This window comes from Canis lupus, chromosome 19 (assembly GCF_003254725.2).
Source record: "Canis lupus dingo isolate Sandy chromosome 19, ASM325472v2, whole genome shotgun sequence".
In the NCBI taxonomy this organism is placed as follows: Eukaryota; Metazoa; Chordata; class Mammalia; order Carnivora; family Canidae; genus Canis; species Canis lupus.
Window position 1 is genome coordinate 17,385,358 of NC_064261.1, and position 27,576 is coordinate 17,412,933.

Sequence of the window (27,576 nt, forward strand, 5' to 3'; positions counted from 1 at the left end):
TTTTATCTTATAGATTAAAATTAAATTAAATTAAACTAAAATTGAGTTCCTTCAACTGAAGTCTAGGTGAGAGGCTCTAGGATCCTTTCCCTTCTGTTCTTCTATTCTAGATCTGAGACAACTCCAAAGAACCCTAATGTTTTCAGAGATAAAATTTTAAACTATCCTCTAAACTATATGGATTTCCCAATTATAAGATCACTTACTACTACCATTACCTACCTTTTAGCTTCCACCCCTAAGTCCATGCTAATAAAGCTCAGTAAAATGTAATAGCAGTGTTTAAGATGAGGTTAGACTAATACCAGAGTCAGTAAAACGTATTGTGCAATTTGATTATAACCATGTGAAAATGTAATTGCATACAATAGAAAAGATTAGAAGTCCTTTTAACAAATTGTAAATACTTTTATTTATGTTCATTGGGTGCTTTTTAATGTAAAAATTGTTGGTGTAGAATAAATCTTTTTTACAAGGAAACTTGAGCCCTTGAAGTACCTTGAAAGTCAGCGAAGAGGGAAGGTAAAAGTTAAGAGTTTAAGAAAGCTACAGGAAGCAGACTGGAATACTCTGGAGTTCTCTTTTATTCATTTATTTTTATACAACCTGAAAACTGACCAGGTAGAAATTTATTTGGGAGAGTAAAATCTTTTAAAATGCATATGTCCCTGAAGTCATACTGATTATTTGGCTTTTATTGTGATTTGATTCAATCAGATTGTTTTCTGAGAGTTGATTGGGACTCTCAAAGCACTCAGAAAAGTAGGTCTAGAGGATACTGGGTGTAGGGCAGGAAACTTGGAAGATAAACAGTGAAAAGTGAAAACAAACTTTGTCTAATCTAATCATGCCTAAAAAAGAAAACAAAATCCCCTTTTTTTCCTGTTGGTTGACTTTAATAATGCAGGTTCTCCTAATTCCAGGAGCTTCAGCTTATGTTTACTCCTTTTGGATTACTTATACTAGGGATGTAATCCATTTCAGGGGACAGGCATGGGAAACTACCCATCATAGAAGCACTGCTTCTAGAAATAAGTGTATTCTAAATTCTGAAAAGGTAACTTATGGCCAATTTTTGTAAACTAGGAATTGCCTATATAGACAATGTAGGGTGAAATAAGTCAATAGAAATCATCTTTATCAGTTACAAAAAAAAAAAAAAAGAACTTCCAAATATAACATGACCAGTGCTATAGTGACATGAACTATAACTGACTCTTAGTCGGCTCCAGCTGCCATAACAAAACACCAAAGACTGGGTGGCTGAAGCAATAGAAATTTATCTGCTATAACTTCTCGAGGCTAGAAGTCTGAGATCAGATGCCCACACAGTCAACTCCTGGTGAAGCACTCTTCCTATCTTGCAGGCAGCCACCTTCTCATTGTATCTTCACATGACCTTTCTTCCGTGAGAGCAGGAGGTCTTATTAGGGTCCCACACTTACTAACTTACTTAGCTCTAATTACCTTCTTATAGGCTCTATCTCTAAATATAATCACATTGGGGGGTAAGCCTTCAACATATGAATTTTGTGGAGACAGAATTCAGCCCATAGTAGACTACTTAAAAATTATAAGCAATTACCATTTTTTTTTTTAAAAGAAAACTTGAAACTTATTAGGCACTGAGATCTCCTCTCCACCCCCAGCCTGTGGCTTTCTTTGTGAAGTACATAAAATGGGAGCATATTCTCTTTTGCTTTAGTCTACATTTTGTCTATTATATGACTATAAACATGAATTGTATACATTGATCACCTAAAGTACTGGCTGTCAAAGAAGAAAACCTACAACCTTCATGGATGGCTAGCCTTTAGAGCGTGATCAGTTTATATATAGGGCTGTATTTAACACAGCTTTACAGATGAAGGTGATTTAGGCAGTAAGTCAGCAGATTTTACCTATAAAGTTATGTTTAGGCTCTTAGAGGTCCTTAGGATACATCATTATTGGAATAGCAAAAATAAAAGTTCAAAATAATACAGAATATAGTTATATACTATTTTATCCTGCAAGATATTATTACGGAAAAAAAATTATTATAATGGGGTCTTTTGGTACTAATTGCAATAAACCACTTGGGATAGAATCCAAGTCAAACTGACATTAAACCAAATTTTATACTAAGCTAGATCACATTAAAGTTGAACTTCAGTGTGTTTTAATTTTTACAGAATTTATACTGTATAATATCAATCAAGTCTTGTCCTTGAGTTATTATGTCCTTAAAATTCAATTATTGATTTCTAGTTTTATATACAAGTACAAAATGAATGAAAAATATTAATGCTAACTGCTTTACATAATAAATGTACTAAAATTTTGTAAATAAATATTTTTGGAAAAAAAAAGCCTAATTTAAAGGCACAGAAAGTATAATCTACCCATGAAAATATCCCATAGGGTTCGAAATTAAAGTGGACCAGACATGGCAGGAATTTTTTGATGTGCTATACAAAGCAGATGCAGAAAATTAACTTCATGAATGAGAAATGAAATCATAGCTTAAATGTTTATTAAACTATAAATGAACCATCAGACCAGCTTTTGTGAACCTGTGCATGTGTGCATATTACATGCCAATTATGATCAACTAGGTTGTATAACAAGAAAGTTCATTTTCTTTTTCTTTTCTTTTTTTTAAAATTTATTTATTTATTTATGATAGACACAGAGAGAGAGAGAGAGAGAGAGAGAGAGGCAGAGACACAGGAGTAGGGAGAAGCAGGCTCCATGCCGGGAACCTGACATGGGACTTGATCCCGGGACTCTAGGATCGCGCCCTGGGCCAAAGGCAGGCGCCAAACTGCTGAGCCACCCAGGGATCCCCCAAAAGTTCATTTTCAATGGACAACTTCTGGATTTATCTCCCTGCCTAATATCCAGTCCTGACACAGGCTTATGGCATACAATAGCAATAACAACAACAACAAAATAAGAAATGCTGGGACTACTGTTTTTATATCTGAGAGTATTTGTGTGACCTTTTATATTTTTAAGGATTCTGGCAAGAAGTTAATGTTAGGCAAACTAAGTACAATTCTTCGTTTTAAATACAAAACTACTCCTTAAGGACTCTTTTGAAGTGAATAAAAATATGCCAAGGGCTACTTTTACTACCACTGAAAGAATGTCTTGCCCTAATGCCAAAAACAGTTTAAGTGATTTTTAAAAATAATTCTGAAGAGAAAGAGAAAACAATTAATTTATTATTTAAAACTCCCATAATGGTAAATGTGGCATGTGCATTATGTCTAATGTCTTGAATAAGGAAACCTTCCTACAAATACAAAAAAGCAAAATCCATTTTCCATATTTTAATAGCAAAAAAGAGAGTTAACTACTGTTAAAGGACACCAGCAATAATATTTGAAGGTTAAAAACAGATGAAACAAAAAAAGAGAGTTCTGAAAGTCTTAATAATAATTCTTTCTACTTTTCTTTCTGGCTTAAGGTTAGATTTTGTTTTTAAATTTCCAAAACATAGTGAAGGTTATATTTAAGAACAACTTAATGATTGCACTACAATTCTGAACAACCATTTGATAGAGTTTTAGCAACATTTTTATAGAATGACGCCTTTGAGAATTTAGAATTACTGTCATTTGGGGATGAAGAACAAGAACATCCCTCTGTCACCATCAGACGCCTAATGACATATAGTGCTTTTGTCTTTAGTGTTAGATTTCTGAGCCTTACCTAAATACCTGGGTTTAATTCTAACCTAAATGAAAGGGCACAGTAATTGGGTATGCTTATTTCCTAAGTAATTATTCTAGGGGCGCCTGGGTGGCGCAGTCGGTTAAGCACCCGTCTTTTGGTTTTGGTTTGGGTCGTGATCTCATGGTCATGGGATTGAGCCCCTCATTGGGCTCTGAACTCAGCCCAGAGTCTGTGTGGGATTCTCTCTCTCTCTCTGCCCTTCTACTCATGCTCTCTCCACCTCCTCTCTCTGAAATAAATCTTAAAAAAAAAAGGAAGAAAAAAAGAAAAATCCGTCAATTTTCTAAAGTTGCTAGGTTCACTTCTTTTAACCAACAAAACTTATGCTAAAGCAAGTTAGAATTAAGTTATATACTAGTATTACCCTGAAGAATATGCTGATATAGGGATATTATGTTAACAGTTTATAAGGAAACACCAGCTTTACACACTTGAGAGTAAAAAATAGTTTATACCTTTAACAGGAAAAAAAAATAAAAATAGGGATTACAAATGTTTATCAATATAAACTAGCTGAAATAAATACAGCATGTAACTATGAAATTCAGTTTGGCTTTAAAGAACATACTATTAAGACTAAAAAAATGAATACACATGAAACACTGTATTCATAAAATCTAAGCCAACTGTGGATATTTTCATATTAAAGACCAATTATTAAATAGACTGAATTTGATGATTATAAAAAATATAACAAAAATGACTTATTGAGCACTTGCTATGTACTTACAAGGATGAGTCCCTTATGGTAATTGCTTCATCTAATCTGAAACAGATCTATGAAGTAGAGAATCTTATTAACCTTATTTACATATAAAGAAACTGATCACATGGTAAGAAATGGGTAAACTAGGCATTTGGATTTAGATCTTTCTCATTCCATAATCCATTTGCTTAATTATAATGCAGTTTTGTATGTAAAAAAAATATTCTTTTTAACTTTTTTTTTTTAAGATTGATTTATTCATTAGAGAGACAGACTGAGAGAGAGGTAGACACAGGCAGAGGGAGTAGCAGGCTTCTCACAGGGAGCCCAATGTGGGACCCGATCCCACACCCGGGATCACAACCTGAGCCAAAGGCAGGCGCCCAACCGTTGAGCCACCCAGGCGTCCCTAACATTTTTTTTTTTTTTAAGAGGAGAGAAAGAGAGAGGAGGGGAAGAGGGACAGACAATCTTAAGCAGGCTCCATGCCCCGTGAAGAGCCAGAAGTAGGGCTCAATCACACAACCCAGAGATCATGAACTGAGCTGAAATCAAGGCTGGATGCCTAACCCAAATGAGTCACCTGGGTACCTGGTAAAAAATATTCTTAAAAGAATAAACAGTTTTTACATATATTTGTGGCATTCTTTTCATATACGGATCAATTAGAATTATTAGAGAAATTAGTCTTCCGGGGTACCTGCGTGGCTCAGTCAGTTAAGCATCTGCTTTCAGCTCAGGTCATGATTCTGGGATACTGGGATCATCCAGCCCAGGGTTGGAGTCTGCTTCTCCCTTTGCTCTTCCCCTTGCTTGTTCTCTCTCTTTCTCTCAAATAAATAAATAAAATCTTTAAAAAAATATTAGCCTTCTATTACCTTCAAATAACCAAACAAAAATATCCAACTCTACCAGAATTAATAGCATGCTTTACACATCTTTTTAAAATTGTGTTCCTCTCAAGTTAGTAGGACCCCTACATTTTATAACTCTTTTGAAGATGAAGAAACACAGATTAAATGTGCAAAAATTCTAGGGAACCAGCATGTGTCAATAGAGACTGTGAATCTGGAAGGAGAAACAAGGCAGAATGTTGTAATGCTTAAATCAGCATTACCACTAGCCTGAGTAATTCTTCATAGATATGGATTAGCCTGGAACCCAGGTTTGGGGACTAGATTATTAGGTCTTGACTAATTTGTTGCCTTGATACACTGCTTCCTTATAAAGGGTTTCAGTACTCGGTTATAAAATACTCTATTAAGTTTGTTGCTAGCCAGCCTCTCATTCAATGTCCATTTCCTTTCTGACTAATGCTTCTTGTAAGCTAACAGCAGCTTTAAACATCTGGTAAGGGGTCAGTAATACAGGTATCACAACACAAGGTGTTCTGGAAAATGATTTGCTTTGGTGTAAACATCCTAACTAAAGTAGCCTTCAGGTAAGTTGAATTAAGATTCTTTGTATTGCCAGTTTGAGTAGCAGCTGAAGTTTGGAAATACAGAGAATGTTTACATCTCCATATGTTGGAAGTTTTAAAAACTGTACATTAAAATGAACATGATAATCTCGTAACTTTCACTTACTTTCCTAACAAAGAGTTTAGGGAAAAAGACTGGTGGCTTATTTCTATTTTACAACACTTTTTATCATAATGCCTCCAGAATCACAGGTATTAAACTTGACTGTTTGTAAGGAAGTTGAAAAGCAGAGAAACCAAAGTTCTCAGAAAAAAAAAAAAAATTACTGGGAATCTCTGAGCAGGTAAAACTTCCATTTCCACTCAGTAGAAAATTGTGAAAATTTGCTAAGGAGAATCTTTATTAAAATCTGAATTCTATGCACTGTCAGTCTTCTAATCCTATTTTTCTGGTGCTACAATCAGGATCGCTAGGTCACAGTTGCAAGTAATATAGAGACAGTGAATGAGACCCTAAAATCCCAGGTTTCTAGAAACACAATAAAGGAAACAAAACCATGTTATGTATTTATGGACTTTAGGGAAGTCCATCCCTAAGAGATTCCTTATACAATAAATTTAATCTATGATAGGTATATAACCACATAGATTTTCAAAACTAGAAAGGATCACAGAGACCATATTTCCACTTCCTCTGTTAAAATATGAAAACTGGGTTCTAGAGATGATAACTGATTTGACTCAACCAATACTGTAATACATGGCCAAGGTAGAATGAAAGTTCAAGTCTTGGCTTTTACAAAACTTCTTGACTTAGTATGTAGATTGTAAAATTGTGGGCACAGGGGAAGGGAAGGGGTCGTGGCCTGGCTTGAAGTTACAGCCTAAATATCTGCTTTCAGTATATGCTGACTTTTGCTCTGAAGGTTCTATCACAATTCATTTGCAACAGGGTAGCCACATTTTAGCAACTGAAAAGAGCTGTGGAGATTAAATTTGTAAAATGTACTTTGAAGCACATGTTGGCCCTAGGACCTTATATATTCAATGTTATATGTGATAAGATGGCTCAGAGGGCATGATGAACCTGACTTTCAACATTTCAGTCATTTATACCAGGTGCTGCACCTCACAGCTGGTTTTAATATTGCACAAAAGATATCTTTTTTTGTTGTTTTAAAGAAAGGCAGATTGTGCACTGCCTCGTTTGTATGTGTCTTGAGTCTTGGAAGCTTGACTACCCTACATTCTCCTACAAATGGTACTTGAGAGCTTGTCTGGAGGTTCTAGCAGCGGAGCACAGTGACTCGTATACCTTTGACCAAAGAAGGGTCCTCTTCAACTGAATGCACACTTTTGTGAGGGATACATGTGGAGTGGTAAAGGAGGAAGATATCCGCCTAGCTAGCCAGATCAACTGAATCAATCCTAATGATCAATGGGGTGACAGATGTCGCAGCCAGATCACCCTCACATCCAAAAAGACATCTAATATTTCCATCTCCCCCAATAATTTGTAATAAATAATGAATTCCCATAACTTATCTCACTCACGAAACATGTTTGTCCAAGGGTTCATGAAGCAAATCTTTTTTTTTTTTTTTTTTTCTTCATGAAGCAAATCTTAAAGACCCAGAAAGTAGTTTGTCTACTTGGGATGTAAAATCTAAATTTCTTTATTCAATGAATACATAGCAACCTTCTATAAGCTGCTGTGCTAGGAACCCTGAGGGATATTTAAAAGTGGATAAGCCAAATGAGACAGCCTTATAGAGATGTGAAGATTGTGTCCATACAAGGATGCCCAGCTGAGGGGGTGAATAAAGACTGAAATGGGGACTTTATGAAAGCTCATGCTCTGTTTGACAAACCTTTTGCTCTGGCAGGTAACTGTCATCAACTGGGGCAAAGGAGTACCTTTTTCCAATTCACATAATAGTGCTGGATAGACTAATGGTGGTTTTAAGTACAAAACGCTACCAATCTTTTGATGACACAAGTTTGATCACAACATTTTTTATTAACTTTTTCAATGGCTCCCCAATGCTTAAAGGAGAAAAGCAAGTTATTCAAGGTCCTTCATATTTGTCTCACCTACTTTTCTTGTTTTATCACCTACTACTTTTATATGCAGACTACTTCTTCTAGTCATATTTCAACCTTTAACCAAATCTAGGACGTACCATGTTCTTTTATGCATCTCTGCCTTCCTATCAGCCTGAAATGCTCTCTCCCCATCTCCACTTGACTTAGGGAACTCCTATTTACTAATTAATCCTCAGATCAACTACCCTCTCCCTCAAATCCAGCTAGCGTGAGTCATACCCACTTCTTTCTCCCATAGTATTCAGCACATCATTAGATCATGCCACATGAACACATGATATGGAACTTAGTCATTTTTATGTTTTCCCTTCAAAACTGCCAGTCTTATTTTCACCATCTGGAAAATACAGTACATGAATAAAGAAAAACATAGTTCCTAACTTGAAGTAGCTTACACTTATTTGGGAAGTTGATAACAGGGTAACTATAAAAATTATCACATATAAGATATGTACACCTAAAAATGTAAAGATGTTTCATATCTGTTGCTTAGTTTCCTAAGTCACTGTCCATAAGAGTAGGCAAATCTTACTAAAGATTCAGATATGTCAAAGAGAATAATGAAACACTTTCAAAGACTCCTCAGTTGACTCAGAGGCATGAAGAGATCATGAAGAATCTTTCAGGAGGAGTTGAAATATTTGGTTTCTGGTCCTGGGTTTGTCAGTTATTCACTGTGGGACTTCAGACAAATCCATTGTTTTTGCTTGGCTCTAGTTCTCTTGGCAGAGCACTGTTCCCAAAGGATTAAGATACTCAAATCAATAACGTGTACAAAAACACACTTAAAACTAGAAAATGTCACTTTAGGTGAATGTTAAAATTGACATTTTTTGTTGGTAGAATGACAGATTCAACACATAAATTTGACTCATCTAACATTAATATCCACTGAGTGTAAGATACTGGCTGCTTCGCTGGACTCCAAGGAGTAAAAAAAACTGGTTTCCATTGCAGAGAATCTTACAGTTTGTTTTGGGGAGACAAGGTGGCTGCTCACATTAAAATAACTATCAGGAAAAAATGTACAAAGAGCTAAACAAGTAAAACAGAAATCAGCGTAAAAGAGGTCAAAAAGAGAAGTCACTTCCAAGGACCTGACTTCCAGTGATCATGATGTTCTAATGACAAAGCAGTGATTTTGGTAGGTTGTGTAAAAAAAGAGTATTTTGAAATTCTGGGGCATAGAGTTTTAGGATAAATGCACAAAAAGGAGTAGAGAGATAACAAAGATCTCAGAAAGGAACAGTAGACCAGTTGGTTACAGCAGTATGTGTTCATAGGGCAGTTTCCAATTAAGCAGGACAAGTAGGCTGCAAGACAGTGTACAGGAGGTTGCTAAGTACTGTGTACTCTGCTTCACTCTAGGGGCAGGAACACTGCGGCCAAGCCTCTGCTCCCTAAAAATACTAACCAGAGGGCCTGAGACAGGCTAAAAGGTCTCCTTTATTATTATCTCAGATGCATTGTTAGATAGAGTCAATCTATGCCAAATTCAAATACACTGATCCTGATTTTTAGTTTTGGGAAAACTGCCACAAGAGACTTCATGTAGGTAGAGTACAGACACCCTAAATGGCAATGATTTTTTTTTATATATATTTTCATTTTGTTAGAGAAAAAAGAGAATGTCAGAAGGAATGTTAATCAGCAAGATAGAAAATTAATTTAAAGTTCTCTCTTTATTGTGACTAGAACCTTCTTGAATTAATGAAGCACATCAGAAGGTAATTTTTAAATGTCAAGCTGGCATTAAGACCTTGAGCAATTAGACACAGAAGGGCAGAGACTACAAAACAAAATCTAGGGCAAGAGATGTGATTTAGTAAAACAAGAATAAATAGACTTCACATGAAGTTAAAGCTTTTTTAAAAATATAGGGTAAAATGTATTTAACTCTAACAAATTGCTTTAAAAAGACTTTCTAGCACTAGGTCACAAGATTATCCTAAAAATCACCATATTAAGCAGATGCTATATTCTTTAGAAAAGAAAAAGAAGTAACTCATTTATAATTTAGCTTTCAGATACATTTATCTGGTTATTGAGACAATGCAAAACATTACCATCTTCTAGCAACATCATCCAATACTTCAGTGGTAAATATAAATACTGAACAGATAAGAGGAACAAAGAATAAAGGGATGTAACATTTAGGAGGCACTCTTCATGTGTCACACACTGTTTCTTAGTGCTTTTATATTTATTTATTACCCCATTTAACACTCAAAACAACTGCAAACACTTAATTTACAAATGAGAAAACTAAAGTCCAAAGAGGTTAAATAACTTTCCTGATGCCACTCTGAAAGAAAAAGACTACAATTTAAAAGTCTTACTCAAATGCACCACCAGAATTCTTTTTTTGTCTTCCCTTTACTGCCTCTCTTGGAAGTTGAATCCTCAAATCTTGATGTATGAAATAAATGCTATGATTGCCTAAATTATTTATAAAATCTATAACTGAAAAAAAATCTATAACTGGTACCTGGCTCTTAGACATATTATCAATTTCACTTAATGAGATAATCACTAACAGAGGATAACATCCAAATGCAAATAAACATTAAACTCAAATTTTACAGATACTAGTTGTCAGCCTAAGTCAGCAAATTCCTACACAGAGAGGAAATTATCTTACTTGTCACTTCTGTTCCCAAGCACATGGTGCATGGGTAATGGGACCGGTTATGCCTTTCATGTGCATATATTTGTGACTCTTGATTTCCTGTTGGTGGGTAAGATAAAAGTTTTCCTAAAGTAACTAAGATAATTGAATAAAAGACAAATGAAAAAATGAAATGGAATCTGCTACAAATAACTTAAAAAACAAAAATCAAAGCAAAAGAAAACAATAGCTATAACCAAAAAAGACTTATTATTTCCTCCTGAACTGAATTCCCATCTGCTTTTAAACGGCAACATGTTTTTCTATTAACTGGGAGCTACAGCCAAGAAGGCAAAGACAATGAGGTTCTGGCCACCCGGGAATGGCAGGCACAGGGATGGCTGAAGGATGCTACCTGCTTTTAGCCTCTCTGTGGAGGCTGCTCCTTAGTGACCCTATTCCTCTTCTAGCTGGCAACAAATTTCCCCTTGGAACTCTCCTGAAAATTAAGAAATAGTGCAGTTCTCTATACCCTCTCCAGGGAGGGAAAATAGATTGGGGTGTAAGGGGCTATTTGAAACACTGGGCCTGTGTTAGCTTTTAAGAAACAATGTCGACTGGGCAAAATAAAGCACTGGGTTGAAAGAAAATATTTTTAAGTAGTAACTCTCCTCTATCTCAGTCATTAAAAGTACCTATATCGTCTCCAATCACTCTCTACAGCTTTTGTTGTTCTTTCTTTCTTTTTTAAAGTAAGTTCTATGCCCAACGTGGGGCTTGAACTCATGACCCCCAAGATCAAGAGTCTCATGATTTACCTCTGACCCAGCCAGGTGCTCCTCTCTACAGCTTTTTGATTTAAAAATAAAAATAAAAAAATACTCACTACAGTTAAACATTTTATGTTTCTAAAAGACAGACACTGATGTCAATAATTTCGTCATCTCTGGCTCATCTGGCCAAATTCTTGTTCATATAGCTAATAGTGTATAAATTAATATATAATAAATACATCATTATATGAATGATATATGAATGAATAATATTGATGATACTACTCTCCTGTGAAGACAACTAATTTATCAATATTTTCATTTTATACCAAAAGTGGCCAATGACACACTTTCTAAATCTGAAAAAATAGCTATGGCTGTATCAGGGTGTATTGCTACAAAGTTAGAGGGCTCTCCTTATGATAATGATGAAGGAAAGTCCATTTTTCCTAAACCATAATTTTAAAAATCTTTTTTCATTTTCAGTTTGTTAAATGCTTGTTAAATATGTACTATGTAATGGGTTTTGTGCTAAAGGTTCTGGCCTTAGACTGAGGAGGAAATAAATTAGTTACATCAGTGGGAAAGCACTGGGTCTGTAGGAGTCAGGTGACTGAGGTTCCAGCTTGAATTTGTCTTATTGGTAAAACAAAAACAAAACTTCCAAACTAATTTTGGCTTTCACCAATGCTGTAACCATTTTCATTCTGATGGAAAGAGGTGGGGGGAAAGATGGGATCTTATATTTTATTTGAAGCTCAAAGTCATATATCTTAAATTTCCTATTTATTATTTTTAAAACTGTTAAGATAACCATAGTTCTCTTAAAAAAATAAGGCTCCTGTGTGAACTGCTTAAATAATTAGACCAAAAAAAATAAAAAATAAAAAACCCACAAAACAAACAATATGGAACAAATCTGTCTTGCCTAAATCAAAATTCCAGAACTAATAAGATATAGCTCGGAATAAAATTTTATGAAGCTGTAATGGATTACATGTATATAGATTATAATTAGACCAGGGTGGGATATACTTCCCTCACCCAACCATTATGGGACCCAAAAGTGTAATTCAAGGAGGGACAGAATTTTCTTTTACTTTTCTCTGTGACTATTTTTAGAAGATTTGATATAAAAATTAACCAAAAATGAATGTGCTTATATAATAGATTGAATAAGACAGGTACTACATAAGAACTAGCAAGCTGGTACAATAATTCCTGGCACCAAATGAGTTTTTTCCTTTCAGCCAAACAGAACCTCACTGGCTTTGATTTTTGTTTAGCACTTCTATGTTACTAGTATGATTTACTTCAAAGTGAGAAAGGCACATTTATACCTTGCTGACTGCTCTTCCATTTCACTCTGCTCAACTGAAAGATTTATGGTTTCTTCTCTTTGCTGTTTCCCATAAACTAACATATCATATACGTGATCCAGCCCTTGGTCTCACATCAAAAACTGAATTCTAGAAATGCTGGGGCAGTCATTTAACAGCAACTATATATTCATTTTAACTTAATGGACAGTCATGTCAAGAAGATGTTCATAAGGATTATTTTTTCAGCTAGGACTTTAAAAAAATGTATGTATTTCAACTGCTTCTCGAGGTAACTTTCTACATGATTCCCCCACTCCCCTCCTGCAATGAAAATGAAAATCCTACAGGGGGAAAATCAAATGTACACACTTCATAGCTGAGACAAAATAATGAGGAGATTTGGGATTTATTTTGGTTGCTGTTATTAGCTACGACTGAATGATACATTCAGCCCAATGCTACACGTGAATTTACCTACAATACTCTCTGAGTACGCTAATTGTCTATTATGTATTAATCTCTTTGGCTTTTTAAGAAGACAGATTATAAACAATAGCAAGCCGACAGAAGAATATGGAGTCTCAGTCTGCTGGATAATTCAGAATAAAATGAATTTATAATTTCTTATTTAAAAAATATTAATTTCCCAGTATAAATCTGTGTCAGTGGTATTCAGAAGATATTTCTATGTTGAGGACTACAGTCTGTCCTTTTTTGAGAAATGCATGTAGAAAAGATGCACAATTCTTTTAATGGAATTTTATTTTGTAAATAAAAATGGCCTAAGCAAAAAGTTGCTAGGGACAGGAAAAAAAGTTTCATATTTTCACAGAGGTCTTGCTGTTCACAGCTAAGGACAGACTGTCCCTTTTATAGCTTTTATTTTTTATTTATTTTTAACTTTTATTTGAGAGAGAGAGAACATGAAACAGGGGGCAGGGGCAGAGGGAGAAGCAGACTCTCCAACTGAGTAGGGAGAGCCTGATGTGGGACTGGATCCCAGGACCCTGGGATCATGACTGAGCCCAAGACAGCCACTTAACCAACTGAGCCAGCCAGGCGCCCCCTTTTACAGTTTTTATGAGAGAATTTTTGTTAATATATAAGTAAACCGACAAAATTTTCCAAAATGATTAAAGGTAGTAATAATATAATCTCTCTGCCAAGTCTTGCACTTCTGAGCACTTGTATGATATCCTAATTTCATTTTTATGATCTCTATAAGAAAATAGTATGTAAAGTTGTGTACTATTTCCATTTGATAGGTCAAGAAATCAAAACGTGTGAATAGTTGGAGCTGATGTATCAAGAAACCCCAAAGAAGAAACTTCTACTTCTAGTCCACTGTTCTCCCCACTATACCATGTTAATTCTCTGAAGACTACTTTTTGAGAAGTAACAGAAGCCAAGTAAAAACAATTGAGATATAATAGAGGCCGGGTAAAATGCAATTTAGTGATTACCTGTCATTTTTTTTTTTTTTGATTACCTGTCATTTAGTGCATTTCCTGTTTTAAGATTTCTTAACATACAGTTCTTTCTTTTTCTTCTTAAAGATTTTATTTATTTATTCATGAGAGACACAGAGAGAGAGGCAGAGAGACACAGGCAGAGGGAGAAGCAGGCTCCATGCAGGGAGCCCGATGTAGGACTTGATCCCAGGTCTTCCAGGATCATGCCCCAGGCCGAAGGCGGCGCTAAACCGCTGAGCCACCCAGGCTGCCCAACGGATAGTTATTAAAACAGTTGGCAGGAAGCAATCTTTTTGCTAATGACCCCAACCCGCTGCTTTCCTGCCCCCAAGGTATCTTGAGGAGAACTCTCTTACCTCCGCTCCTGAATATGTATCTGTTTGGAAGATGAGTTCATCAAGATTCACGTCATTACTGATTGGCATAGAGTGAAACTGCAGGTTAAGTATTTCCCTTCTTGTCGCTGCATCTGGTAAAGGCACATAGATGATTCTGTCAATTCTTCCAGGCCGCATCAAAGCCTACAGGGAAGATGAGACAATGCAGATTAACCAAACTCAGAACTGACATTACGCATGAAAGGTACCAAAGAAAGGGGGATATCTATAATCTCATGAATAACCCACTATCACCCATAATTAGCACATAAAACAAGTGCTAGTGATTTCTATAATCTATTTCAAAGATTCAAACAAATAATGTTCAAGGTACTTTTGAAAATAGCAAAACAATGCTTCTGAGGGGTTTTCTGCTTCTCAGCAACTGTCAGGTCAATAAAAGATGTCTATTTTCTCTTAGGGAAATGTGTAATATGATTTGTATTCACTATATCAAAAGACTTTTTTTGGGACTTCCTGCAATAACTCTTAAAATATGGGTTAAGCTGTTTAAGAGAGCCCTCAAAATAGCACAGCTCTGATAAAAGAGTACTTCTAGACCTGAAGTAGTCAAATGAACTTCCTTCATATTTTATTGGAGCCTAATGCCTAAATTATCTTAGAGCTAATGAATTAATCTATTCAGAAAACTTTACTGAGCATGCACTATACATTAGACAGTGTTCTTGATACTAGAAAATTGCATGAATAAGATAGATATGTGTAAAACTGATGGTGGTGATGGTTACATATGTCTGTGGATATACTAAAAGCCACTGAATTAAATATTTTAGATGGGTTAAATTTGTTATGTAAGTTCTATCTCAATAAAGTTATTAAAACAGATACAGATCTAAAATATGTGTGTGTATTAAGAGGCTGGGGCAACTTTTAGTTGGGGTAGTGAGAGAAAGCCTCTCTCGGAGGTAACTTAGGCAGATACCCAAAGGAGTCAGCCTTAGAAAGATCTGGGGGAAGAGTATTCAAGGTATCAAGTAGAGAAAGCAAGAATGACTGATATGTTCCCAGAAAAGAAAAAAAGAAGAAAAAAAAATCAGTGTGGTAGACTGGATGAAGGGAAAAGAGGTAGGAAATAAGGTCCAAAAGATAGTCATAGGCAGATCTTAAGGCCTTAAAAGACCTGGTAAAGACATGTATTCTACTCATAAAGAGAAGTCATTGGAAGGTTTTAAGTAGAAGATGAACTGGTATGATTTATGTTAAAAGATCACTCATGGGGGCAGCCCCGGTGGCGCAGCGGTTTAGCGCCGCCTGCAGCCTAGGGCATGATCCTGGAGACCTGGGATCGAGTCCCACATCGGGCTCCCTGCATGGAGCCTGCTTCTCCCTCTGCCTGTGTCTCTGCCCCTCTCTCTCTCTCTCTCTCTGTCTCTATGAATAAATAAATAAATTATAAAAAAAAAAAAGATCACTCATGGGATGATATGTGTAACTACAGTCCCAGAAGGAAAGAGAAGATTGGGCAGAAAAATTATTTGAATAAAAATGAGTCAAAATTTTTCCAAATTGGTAAATAAACAAATTTAAGGAGCTCAGTGAATCTAAAATTAAATATAAAGAAAACCACACCTAGACACGTCATAGCAAACTGCTGAAAACCAAAGACAAAATCTTGAAAGCTGCCAGACTGAATACAGTGAACAATAATTTGAATCACCAATGACTCTCAATCAAAACAATGAAGGGCAGAAACCAGCAGAACAACATCTTTAAAGTGTTGAAAGAATAAAAATGTCATCCTAGAATTCTTGTACCAGTGAAAATATTCTTTAATAATGAAAGAAAAATTAAGTCATTTTCAGATAAAAAGAGAATGAGAAAATTTGTTTCTAACACAACTGTACTACAAAAAATGCTAAATGACATTCTTCACGTTTAAGGGGAATAACCTAAGATGGAAAATTGATTCTTTAGGAAGAAATGAAGAGCACTGGAAATGAAACACCACAAAACTGTACATGCCTTCCACCTTTAAAACATTACTCTTGGTGCTGACATAATCAGAAATGGCATTTCTTGAAGATTTAAGAGACACTTATAGTGAAATACAGCACATTTCTATATGTGCACTTTTGAATGAAATACCCAGAAAACAAGGTTTGATAGAAGTAAATACAGAAAATAAGGAAGGGGATCCCTGGATGGCTCAGTGGTTTGGCACCTGCCTTTGGCCCAGGGCGTGATCCTGGAGACCTGGGATCGAGTCCCACATCGGTCTCCCGGCATGGAGCCTGCTTCTTCCTTTGCCTGTGTCTCTGCCTCTCCCTCTCTCTCTCTGTGTCTATCATAAATAAATAAATTAATTAATTAAAAAAAAAAGGATTTTACTAAAAAAAAAGAAAAAGAAAAAAGAAAATAAGGAAGACAGGAACTCTAACATGAACATCTTCTAATTAAAAGAACAAAAAAACATCAAAACCTTGAAAATGTAACTGAGGCCACACATAAAACACTATAGAAAATACCAACATCAAACCTCATATGGTTGCTCTGTAGAAATTAGTTCTTAGAGAATCGGCACACACACACACACACACACACACATCATGATATTCTGTGAGTAATACATTGTCCTCTGTCTCTGAACCAAGAATCTCATGTCTTTAGCCAAGCTCGCATGAAATTGTGGCAGGCTAACTTGTTAGCTTTCTAATAGGGTAAAGTTTCAGAACCTTTATACTTCTTGACATGTATGTTCCTAAAAATGGAGTCTTAAAATAATATAAAACAAAAATTGACAGGATTAAAGAGATAAAAAGATAATTCCACAATCATAATAGGAGATTTTAACTCTTTTCTTAGCAATTACAGAACTACTAGAAAACGAATCAGTAAAGATAGAGAGGATTGAGGATCTGAACAAGACTATCAATCATTGTGACTTAATTGATATTTATTTATGGACCACTATACTCAACAGCTGCAGAATACATATTTTTTCAGTATAATTGGTATATTCACCAAGACAGCTCATATGATGAACCATTAAACAAAACTCAACAAATTCAAAAAAACTGAAATCATACAAAGTAGTGCCCTGACTATAAGAAGGTAAATTAGAAATGAGTAACAATCAGACATAGAGGAAAATCTCAAGCACATGAAAATTAAATAATACCCTTCTAAATCAATCACATGTCAAAGAAGAAATCACAATGAAATTAGAAAATGTTTCGAGTTGAATGATAATGCAAATCTAACAGTCAAGATTTGTGGAATTTGGTTAAAAGCAGTGCTTAGAGACAAATGTATAACTTTAAATGTTTATGGTGGCCTTTCACGAAGATGGCGCCAAAGGCAAAGAAGGAAGCCCCTGTGCCTCCCAAAGCCAAAGCCAAAGCAAGGCTTTGAAAGCTAAGAAAGTGGTGCTGAAAGGCGTGGATCTGAACAGTCACACAAAAGAGAAGATCCAGGCGTCACCTACATTCTGATGACCCAAGACCCTGCGTCTCCAAAGGCAGCCCAATATCCTCGAAAGAGCGCCCCCAGGAGAAACAAGCTTGATCACTATGCCATTATCAAGCTTCCCCTGACTACTGAGTCGGCCATGAAGAAAATAGAAGACAGCAATACATTTGTGTTCGTTGTGGATGTCAAGGCCAATAAGCACCAGATCAAACAGGCAGTGATGAAGCTCTATGACATTAATGTGGCCAAGGTCAACACCTTGATCAGGCCTGATGGAGAGAAGAAAGCATATGGTTGACTGGCTCCTGACTATGATGCTTTGGAAGTTGTCAACAAAATTGGGATCATCTAAACTGAGTCCAGCCAGCTATAAATCTAAATTTTTTCACCATGAAAAAAATGTTTATGGCAGAAGTGAAGTCCAAAATCAATAACCTAAGGTTCAAGAGTAAATACAAGGAAGGAAATAATAAAGATGAAACCAGAATCAATGAAATAGGAAACAAACAATAGAGAAAATTGAAAGTCAAGGGTGGTTCTTTGAAAATACATTTTTAAAAAGATTTATTTATTTGTTTTAGAGAGAGTCGGAGAGAGAGAGAGAGCACATGAGTGGGGGGAGGGACAGAGAGAGAATCTCGAAGTAGATTCCACACTCAGTGCAGAGCCTAATGCCAGGCTTGATTTCATGACCCATGAGATCATGACCTGAGCTGAAATCTGGAAAGATTTAAAAAAAACTTACAATTCTAACCCGATTGAACAAGGATAGAAGAGAGAACAAATCACCAACATCAGAAATGGAAGAGAAGTTATCACTATAGATTCTACATATAGCAAAAAGAATAAGAGAATACTATGAACAACTTCATGGCAATAAATTCAACAACTTTGATAAAAAGTTTCTTTAAAAAATCCAGGTATCAAAATGAACACAAAATGAAATAAAAAAATCAGAATGGCTCTATATGTAAAATATTTTTTTTTAAATGGAACTGAATTAATTAAAAATTGAATTAATTATGACTTCCACACAAAAGATACTCCAGCCCTAGATGGTTTCACTTCTGAATTCTACCAAAGAAGAAATAACATCACAATTGTACAACCTTTTCAAAATAAAGAGAAGGGAACACTTTCCCAGTTGTTTTAGAAAGCCAGCATAATACTAACTTCCAAAACCTAACAAAGATATCATAAAAAAGGAAAATTACAGATTAATGACCCGTGTGAACACAGACCCTGAAATCCCTAGAAAAATATTAGCAAACAGAATCTCACAATATATAAAATGAATAAATCATCTTAACCAAATGCAACTGGTATAATTCACCATATTAACAGAATAAAGAGGGAAATTCACATGAACATTTTCATATGTGCAAAAAAGCTTTTGACAAAATTCAAGATCCACTCATGTTAAAAAACCTTCAGCAAATTAGTAATATGAGAAGTGGTATAAAAAAACTGGCAGCAAAAAAACAAAAAACAAAACAAAACAAAACAAAAAACTGACAGCTAATATAATTAATGCTGACATTTTGAATACTTTCTACCTAAGATCAAGAACAAGGTAAAAACTCACTACTTCTACTGAAAAATATAATAGAGGTACTAGTCTTCACTCAAAGGCAAAAGATAAAGGACAAAAGGCAAAAACCGGGCTGGTAGGGGGGAAGGAAATATAGAACTTGGAAGGGGAAAAGCTAAAACTATCCTCATTTGCAGATGACATGATTGTTTATGTAGAAATACTAAGGAATCTATAAAACTACTAGCAAGATTATAGAATATAAGCTGATCATAAAAATTATATTTTATATATTAAGCAGTAAACTAATAAAAATGAAGTTTTAAAAATCCACTTTATGAGAATACATAAAAAGCTTTTGTGACAAAATGTAAGACAGAAATAAAATTAACAAACACTTCACTGGAAACTAGAACACTATCAAGAAAAATTAAAGACCTACATAGAGAAATACTATGTTCATGAATTAGAAGACTCAATATTATTAAGATATTCATTATTTTCAAATTTATCTATAGACTCAGTGCAATTTCAAAAAAATTTTACAAGAGCTTTTTTTAAAAAAAAACTGACAAAATTTATATGGAAATGCAAATGAGAACAGTGATAGCAGGGTAAAAAAGAAAAAAAGTTGAAGGACTTAACTATCTGATTTCAAAACTTATAACGCTAAAAAAATAAGACAGTGTGATAAGGTTCAGAGATCAATAGAACAGATAATGGAGTCCATAATGTTTTTTATTTTTAAGGCATTCAACTAGGAAAGGAAAGCATTAAAAAAATAATGCTGCAATGACGAAACACTATTATTTATTTATAAAAAGGATTGGTTTATTTTATTTTAGAGAGAGAGAGAGAGAGAGCGCGCGTGCAGAGGGGAGGGACAGTGGTAGAGGGAGAGAGAGTCTCAAGCAGGCTCTGTGCTGACTGTGGTGCCCACCTGGTGCTTGATCGCATGATGCTGAGATCATGACCTGAGCTGAAACCAAGAGTCAGATGCTTAACCGACTACACAGCCCAGGTGCCCCTAGATATTCATATTTTAAAAATGAACACTGATCCTTATCTGACATCATATCTAAAAATTAACTTGACATGGATCATAAACCTTAACATATGAGCTAAAACTACAAATTTCTAGAAATATAAAAAAATTAACAAACTCATTTCTAAAATTTTTTTTTTCTTTTCAAAAGCTACCTTTAAGAAAATGAAAAGGCAAGCTACAGGCTGAAATAAAATGTCAATTGGCATATCTGACAAAAAAATTTTGGATCTAAACTATATTAAAAAAAACCTTAAAAATCAATAGTAAGAACACAATCAACAGAAAATGGGCAAAAAAATTCCTTCTCATAAAGGAAGCTATATGGTTGAGAAGTAAATAAAAAGATGCTCAAGATCCCTAGTTATCAGATCAAAGCAAATTTAAACCACAATTTTATGACATCATTATATTCTTATAAAAATGACTAAAATTAAAGACACTGACAATACCAAATACTGAAAAAAGGATACAGAGCAACAAGAACTTATACACTGTTAATGGGAATATAAAATACAACAATTACTTTGGAATACTGTTCACAGTTTCTTAAAAATTTAAACATTTCCCATCATAACAACCATCTATTCTACTTTTAGGTATTTAGCCAAGAGGAATAAAAACATATACCCAGACTTGGATATTTATTCACAATACCCCCAAATTGTAAACAATCCACATGTCCACCAATTCATGCATGAATAAACAAAGTATATATATATATATATATATATATATATACACACACACACACACATATAAGAGAACACTAATTGGCAAAAAAAAAAATGAACTACTGATACACTTAACAACATGCATGAGGTCTCAAATTATTTTGTTGAGTTAAAGGAATCAGCTATGAAAGAATACATATTATATAATTCCATTTATCCATAATACTAGAAAAAGCCAGTCTAATCTATAATTACAACAAGCAGACCAGTGGTAGTTTGGATCCTGAGGCAGAAGAAAAGATGGATTGCCAAGGGGGCAAAAGTAATTTTTGGGAATCGATTGAAATATCCTATACCTTGATTGCAAAAGTGGTCAGGTGGCACCACAGGTTTACATACATGTTTACATTAACTGTACACTTTAAGTTGGTGCAGTTTATTTTTGTACGTAAATTATAGTCAATTAAAAAAGTAGTAACTTGTATTTGTTAGATTCTCAATATTTACCAATCAGTAAATACAAGGGCACTGGAGATGTTCTCAGATTGTCTCTATCAGGAAAGATTACCTCCTTCAACTAAGGAGTTTGAAAAAATTCACATAAGAAGTGGTCAATAAAAAAGAAGAAGTAGTCAGTAAGAGAAAGAATACTTATTTAACAAGCTGTAACAAAATCAAATTTTATGATTTGGCCATGGTGATAGATTGGCATGTATCACAACCAATTCAATCCTATAGTCAACTCTTTCTCTCTTTTAAAAATGTTCTTTACTGGGATCCCTGGGTGGCGCAGCGGTTTGGCGCCTGCCTTTGGCCCAGGGCGCGATCCTGGAGACCCGGGATCGAATCCCATGTCAGGCTCCCGGTGCATGGAGCCTGCTTCTCCCTCTGCCTGTGTCTCTGCCTCTGTCTCTCTCTCTGTGTGTGACTATCATAAATAAATTAAAAAATAAAAAATAAATAAATAAATAAAATAAAAATGTTCTTTACTTTATCATGTTTATATGCTTAGAGTTCTAAATAGATTGTTAAAACTCGTGGGATCAATTCCATTGTACCTCATACCACTGCTTCATAAAACACTCCAGTAAATGTTAACAGATGTAATACAGAAAAGGATTTTCTTGTTAAATAATGTTTGGGAAGCAATGGGTAGAAGCAAAATTAGATAGGTTTCCTTCCATATGCAAAAATTTTTGGAACCCATACTAATAGATATTAAAAATATCCAAGAGAAGGCTATAGTAGTATATACAAATTTTATCCCAAATTCTAATCATAAAACATCTCAAAAGCTAATATTCCATTTCACTTTGTAAAATGTTGGTGTGTACTTTTTGCATATGTCTCAAAACCTACAATATGGTGGTGAATGTCTACCAGATAACTATTAATTCTTAAGTTATGTATAAATGGGCAAGTAAAAAATCAGTTGACAAATATAAAGATACTTCCTTTGTTTAAAGATGAATGTTTTAATTATTTGCAGACTATTCTCCACACCCAACATTAGGACATTTGGTGAAAAATGAGGCATGATCAGCTTCCTTGAAACGTAATTTATAATAGTATTCAAACTGCATTTTAATTATGGGGATCATTTCTCTCCTACCTAAAACAAATACAGAATTCAGTAAATTAGAATGATTCCAGTAAATACATGGCTTCAAATTATTAAAAATGCTAGTTAAGACAAATAACATTGTTTATATTATCCTTAATAATCTATAAAGCACTTTTCAAATATTGTATTTCACTTAATATCTCTCCAAATCCTGGGTAGTTATTGTCATACCACCATTAAGAAAAAGAAAATGAGGCCCGAGATCACACAATAAATGGCAGAAAGTAGGCTGAATGTTGAATCAGTTTTTTTTTTTTTTTACTCTACTCTCCTGCCAGTACAATGATATATGGTATTGGTGGACAAATGAAAAAAAATCTTATTCTGAAATGATATAGGTAATAAAAGAAATTTAAATAATTCTTGCATCAGAAAAATTATTTTACATTTACTGTGGGCCAGGCCCTGTTTTAGGTACGGGGGAAACAGCTGTGAATAGCTTGGTTATTTTTTTTTTAAGTTGAAGTTATCCTTTTTACTCTTATGGGAAAACTCATACTCCAGGCTATTTTAAAATTTCCTTTCTAATAGTTGAAAGAACAACACAGCAAAGGATATAGAGCATACACGTCATCTAAGTCACTGGAACAACACTCAGCATGCATCTGTGCCTGCCTCAGCAACCCCCCACAACTCCCCCCAACTTGTAACTGTCCCTGGGCAGTGCAGGTTGAGTACACTTCAATGATTATAACGTTGTCTGGGCCAACAGCCAGCTGGTCTTTTCTGGTCTGATCTTGTCAGTGAAAGTTAACTTAAAAAAATAGTAGGAAAGAGCTTTCCTTCCTGTAGAACCCTGAATGAGTTAACACCCTTCCTAGAATTTCTTTAAAAATACTGTTCTGGGATATTAGGTGGAAGAATGTTTTCTGAATGATGCCATGTGGTGTTATTTTAAAATCACCATATAGACAACTCTCAATGAAAAAAATAAGCCAAGGCTTCCTAATACTACTCAGAGCCCTTCTGGCCCCAAGGTCATAGATACTGTGCTGCTACCTTAAAACTCTATTTAAAAATATCACAGGACAAACTGCCTTTTCAAGAGAACTTATTCAAGCCCTTGGCAAGTCTCTACATCTCAGCCCTAGTTTCTTCTTGTGTGAAAAGGTGGTTCTTTAATCAGAGAGAGGACTATGAACTCTGACAGGAATTCTCCTCAAAATACACAGAAGAAACATCCCCACACAATTTTGTAAATAATACCATAAAATTCACCTGAAATCTGCTTGTGCACCCAAGACTATGAATTATTAGATGACCTTTTATATAGGACTTCCAGCCCTTATTCTAGGACTCCCATCGTAGTATCTTTCCCAAGGAAATGCCCATAGCTTATGGTACATGGTGTTTGCTGAAAATGTGTTAACTATTTTAGTGATTACACCAATTAATTAAACTAATACCATTATCTTTTCTTCTTCTGACCTTTACAGAAGAGACTTAAGAGCATTTCTGGTATTTCATATTAAGGATTCTTACTGATCCAACTCTATTACCTCAGTTATGGGGCTGCCTTTCCTTTTTATAAATTCTGAAATTCAATACTTGTAATCTCATATTCTATCAATGCTCAAATCTAGTTTAGTTAGCACAGAAATACTTGTTCAGACCACGATATTAAAATAGACACTTTGAGAAATCAAGTCCCATGGCTCCAATGCATTTCAAATGATCAATAGGGTATGTGTGTCACTGTACGGAGTGGAGTACCATCCTCTGGTAAAGAAAAACAACCACTGGGCCTTTACATTTTACTCTAATAAAAACATATCAATGTATCATGATTCTTGGAGAAAAGAGTTCCAGAAACTGGGAAGAGAAGTGGATCCTCGGTAACAGCTCTGATTTATTTAAAAGAAATCTGTATCTTATTCTAGGCATCTCTCTGTCTCCTTCTAAATTTGATTAATAGGCATGGTTCATGCTACTTCTTAATTCTTTCTTGAAACAGTCATTTCTTCTCTATCTTCTGTACTACATATGCATGTGTTTGTTTATGGTTCCTCTTTCCCTACAGGCTATAGGCTGTATATCATGGCAGGTATCATATTCTTTTATTCAACACTGTAAACTTGGCAATACAAGGCACTCAGTATACTCAATACAACACAATCTCTTGTCTGGAATATCAAAACTGCCTTGTTAGTTGTTTTTCTGCATGTAGTCTTATTCTTTCCTTCTTCAACCACTCCTTATCTATATCACTGCTAGAGTGATCATTCTTATATTGCAAATACTGAAACCTATTTTCTAATCATTTAATGATACACCTTATTGATGGACAAATGAAAATAATTCTTGTAATACAGAAAAGGATTTTCTTGTTAAATAATGAGGGAAAGAGTTAAATTTAAGCATAGGCTTTCAGGTCTCTATAGTTTTGCTGTAACTCTCCTACCTTATCTGCTGCTACATGCTGAAATATTGGGAAAGAGTCAAATTCAAGCATAGGCTTTCATATCTCTATGATTTTGCTGTAACTCTCCTACCTTATTTGCAGCTACTTAAGTACACCTAAGCAGTCACAGTTAGCCAAAAACATCATGCTGCTCTCTACCTCCTTGTCCTCACACATATTTCTCTCTCTACTCAGAATATTTTATCTTCTTGTCTATAGACAAGTTCTACTTCTTGTTCAAGTCTCAGCTTAGAAGTCTACTCCTTATAACCTTTTATGACTCTACAAGGTACATGTAATTTGGCATACATGTTAAAAGTGAGGATAAAAGAATTCAGCCTACCTGGGTTAAAATTCTAGGTCCCTCATTTATTAGCCGTATGTTTGGACAGATCATTTAAACCTCTTGGGACATTAAAATCCTTAACAATTTTAGTCTCTACTCAGAGGATGGCTCTATGACTTGAATAATATAGTCTATATAAAGTGCTCAGCACATGGCATGGATGTTTCAATTAAGATGCTATTATCATTATTACTATTCCTGTGTAATTATCCCTAGTACTTGACCAAACTCCTTAGACATAGGACATGCTTGTTATCTTTGGAACTTAGCACATGGTAGATGTTTTTTGTTTTGTTTTGTTTTGTTTTCAGAGGCGGAGAGAGAAAGAGGCAGGCAGAGAGGCAGGGACACAGGCAGAGGGAGAAGCAGACTCCACGCTGGGAGCCCGACGTGGGACTTGATCCCGGGTCTCCAGGATCACACCCCAGGCTGCAGGCGGCGCCAAACCGCTGCGCCACCGGGGCTGCCCGCACATGGTAGATGTTAATGTTCTTTGAATGAATGAGAGAATAAATGTTCTAAAACTATGAGATTAGAATGACAGAAAAGTAGGCTTAAAATACAGATTCTTTTTTTTTTTTTTTAAGATTTATTTATATATTTTGAGGGGAGGGCAGAGAATCTTAAGTACTCCATGCTGAGCACTGAGCCTGATGTGGGGCTTGATCTCATGATCCTGAAATTATGACCCGGGCTGAAATTAAGAGTCCAATGCTCAACTGACTGTGCCACCCAGTCGCCCCAAAACACAGATTCTTGATTTATCTTTCAAACTCTCAATGTTAAAAAGGATTGTTATTTAACAACTCTACTTGCCTTTTCCTCTCTTTGCTTTTATCATAGTCCCTGAAATGCTCAATTCACAGCCTTTTCATAATAGAGAAAGGAGAACTTATAGCAACATACTTACTCTTTTCAATAGAAATCTGATAAAGGAATCACTAAAAGACAGGAGGGCCTAGAATGTGCCTGTATTTATTAAATCTTTCCATGTTGCTGACCCACATTACTCAGCCTAGAGATGGACACAGTTGACTTCTGGAAATGTTTCCTACCTTTGCCTTTAGCTGTTATCTTTAAAGATTTTATTTATTCCAAACTTTATTGAGGAATAATTGACAGATATAACTGCACATATTTAAGTGTACATGATTTGATATATATATTATGAAATGATTACCGAGATCAAAGTAATTACCATATCTATTAACATATCCAAAATAGTGAACTCAATTTTGTATGTAATGAGAACACTCAAGATCTACTCTCAGCAAATTTCAAGTATACAACCCCTTATTATTAACTATACTCACTATGCTGAACATTAAATACTCAGAACATACTCCTCTTATAACTGAAAGTGTACCCTTTAACTAAATCTTAAATATTCACGTGATATTTTGAAAGTAACTAAAAAAACATCAATTGAGCTGCTTTTTTGTGCAAAGCACTATTAATAATACAAAGAAGCATAAGACTTGGTCCTTACTTTTAAGAACTTAACATATTAAAAGTGGAAAACAGTCCACATACAGAGTCAAGTGCAGCAAGTTTTAATCAATTGGCTAAGACAGTAGCAGAAAAGATGACAAAATAATTTTAACCACATGAATAATTTTTAGCCACATTAATCAAAAATTTAAGGATGAGAATTAAATTAGAACTTGATGAATGCTGGGATACTAAAGCCAATCATTTAATGAGATAAAATCAGCAATATTTACCAATGGATATATAAAACATTTTTATAAAGGCAGAAATAATTGAGAGAAATATGTTAAAGATCAAGATCAATTACACCTAAAATAACCAATAGGCTCGGTTGAACCAAGGAAATCAATTTTTAGAATTCTTCTTTTATAGCTTTCAGCTTAGTAAACATTTTTATAAGAAATAACTTGACATCTTTTGATTTTTAATTTTATAGTATGATTAGGAAGTAGTAATGATATATATTTATACTATGCTCATCAGCCTTTAATTAAGTAATCCCTATGAGATGGGTATATATGATTCCAT

At 34.9% G+C, this 27,576-nt stretch overlaps 1 protein-coding gene across 5 annotated transcripts in view; it reads right to left on the bottom strand.

Annotated features, from left to right (window-relative positions):
• Positions 1-27,576, bottom strand: part of SPATA5 (spermatogenesis associated 5) — a 351,116-nt gene that overhangs the window by 78,147 nt on the left and 245,393 nt on the right. For 4 of the 5 annotated variants that reach the window (XR_003125408.3, XM_025420546.3, XM_025420547.3 and 1 more), the window contains exon 15: positions 14,487-14,651. Coding sequence is in view for 4 of the 5 variants with exons in the window: in XM_025420546.3 (XP_025276331.1) it covers positions 14,487-14,651 (165 nt within the window). In the remaining variant the exon portion in view is untranslated. Of the gene's footprint in view, positions 1-8,453; positions 8,689-14,486; positions 14,652-27,576 lie in introns of those variants that run through there. The other variant, XM_035702043.2, reaches the window with a different exon arrangement.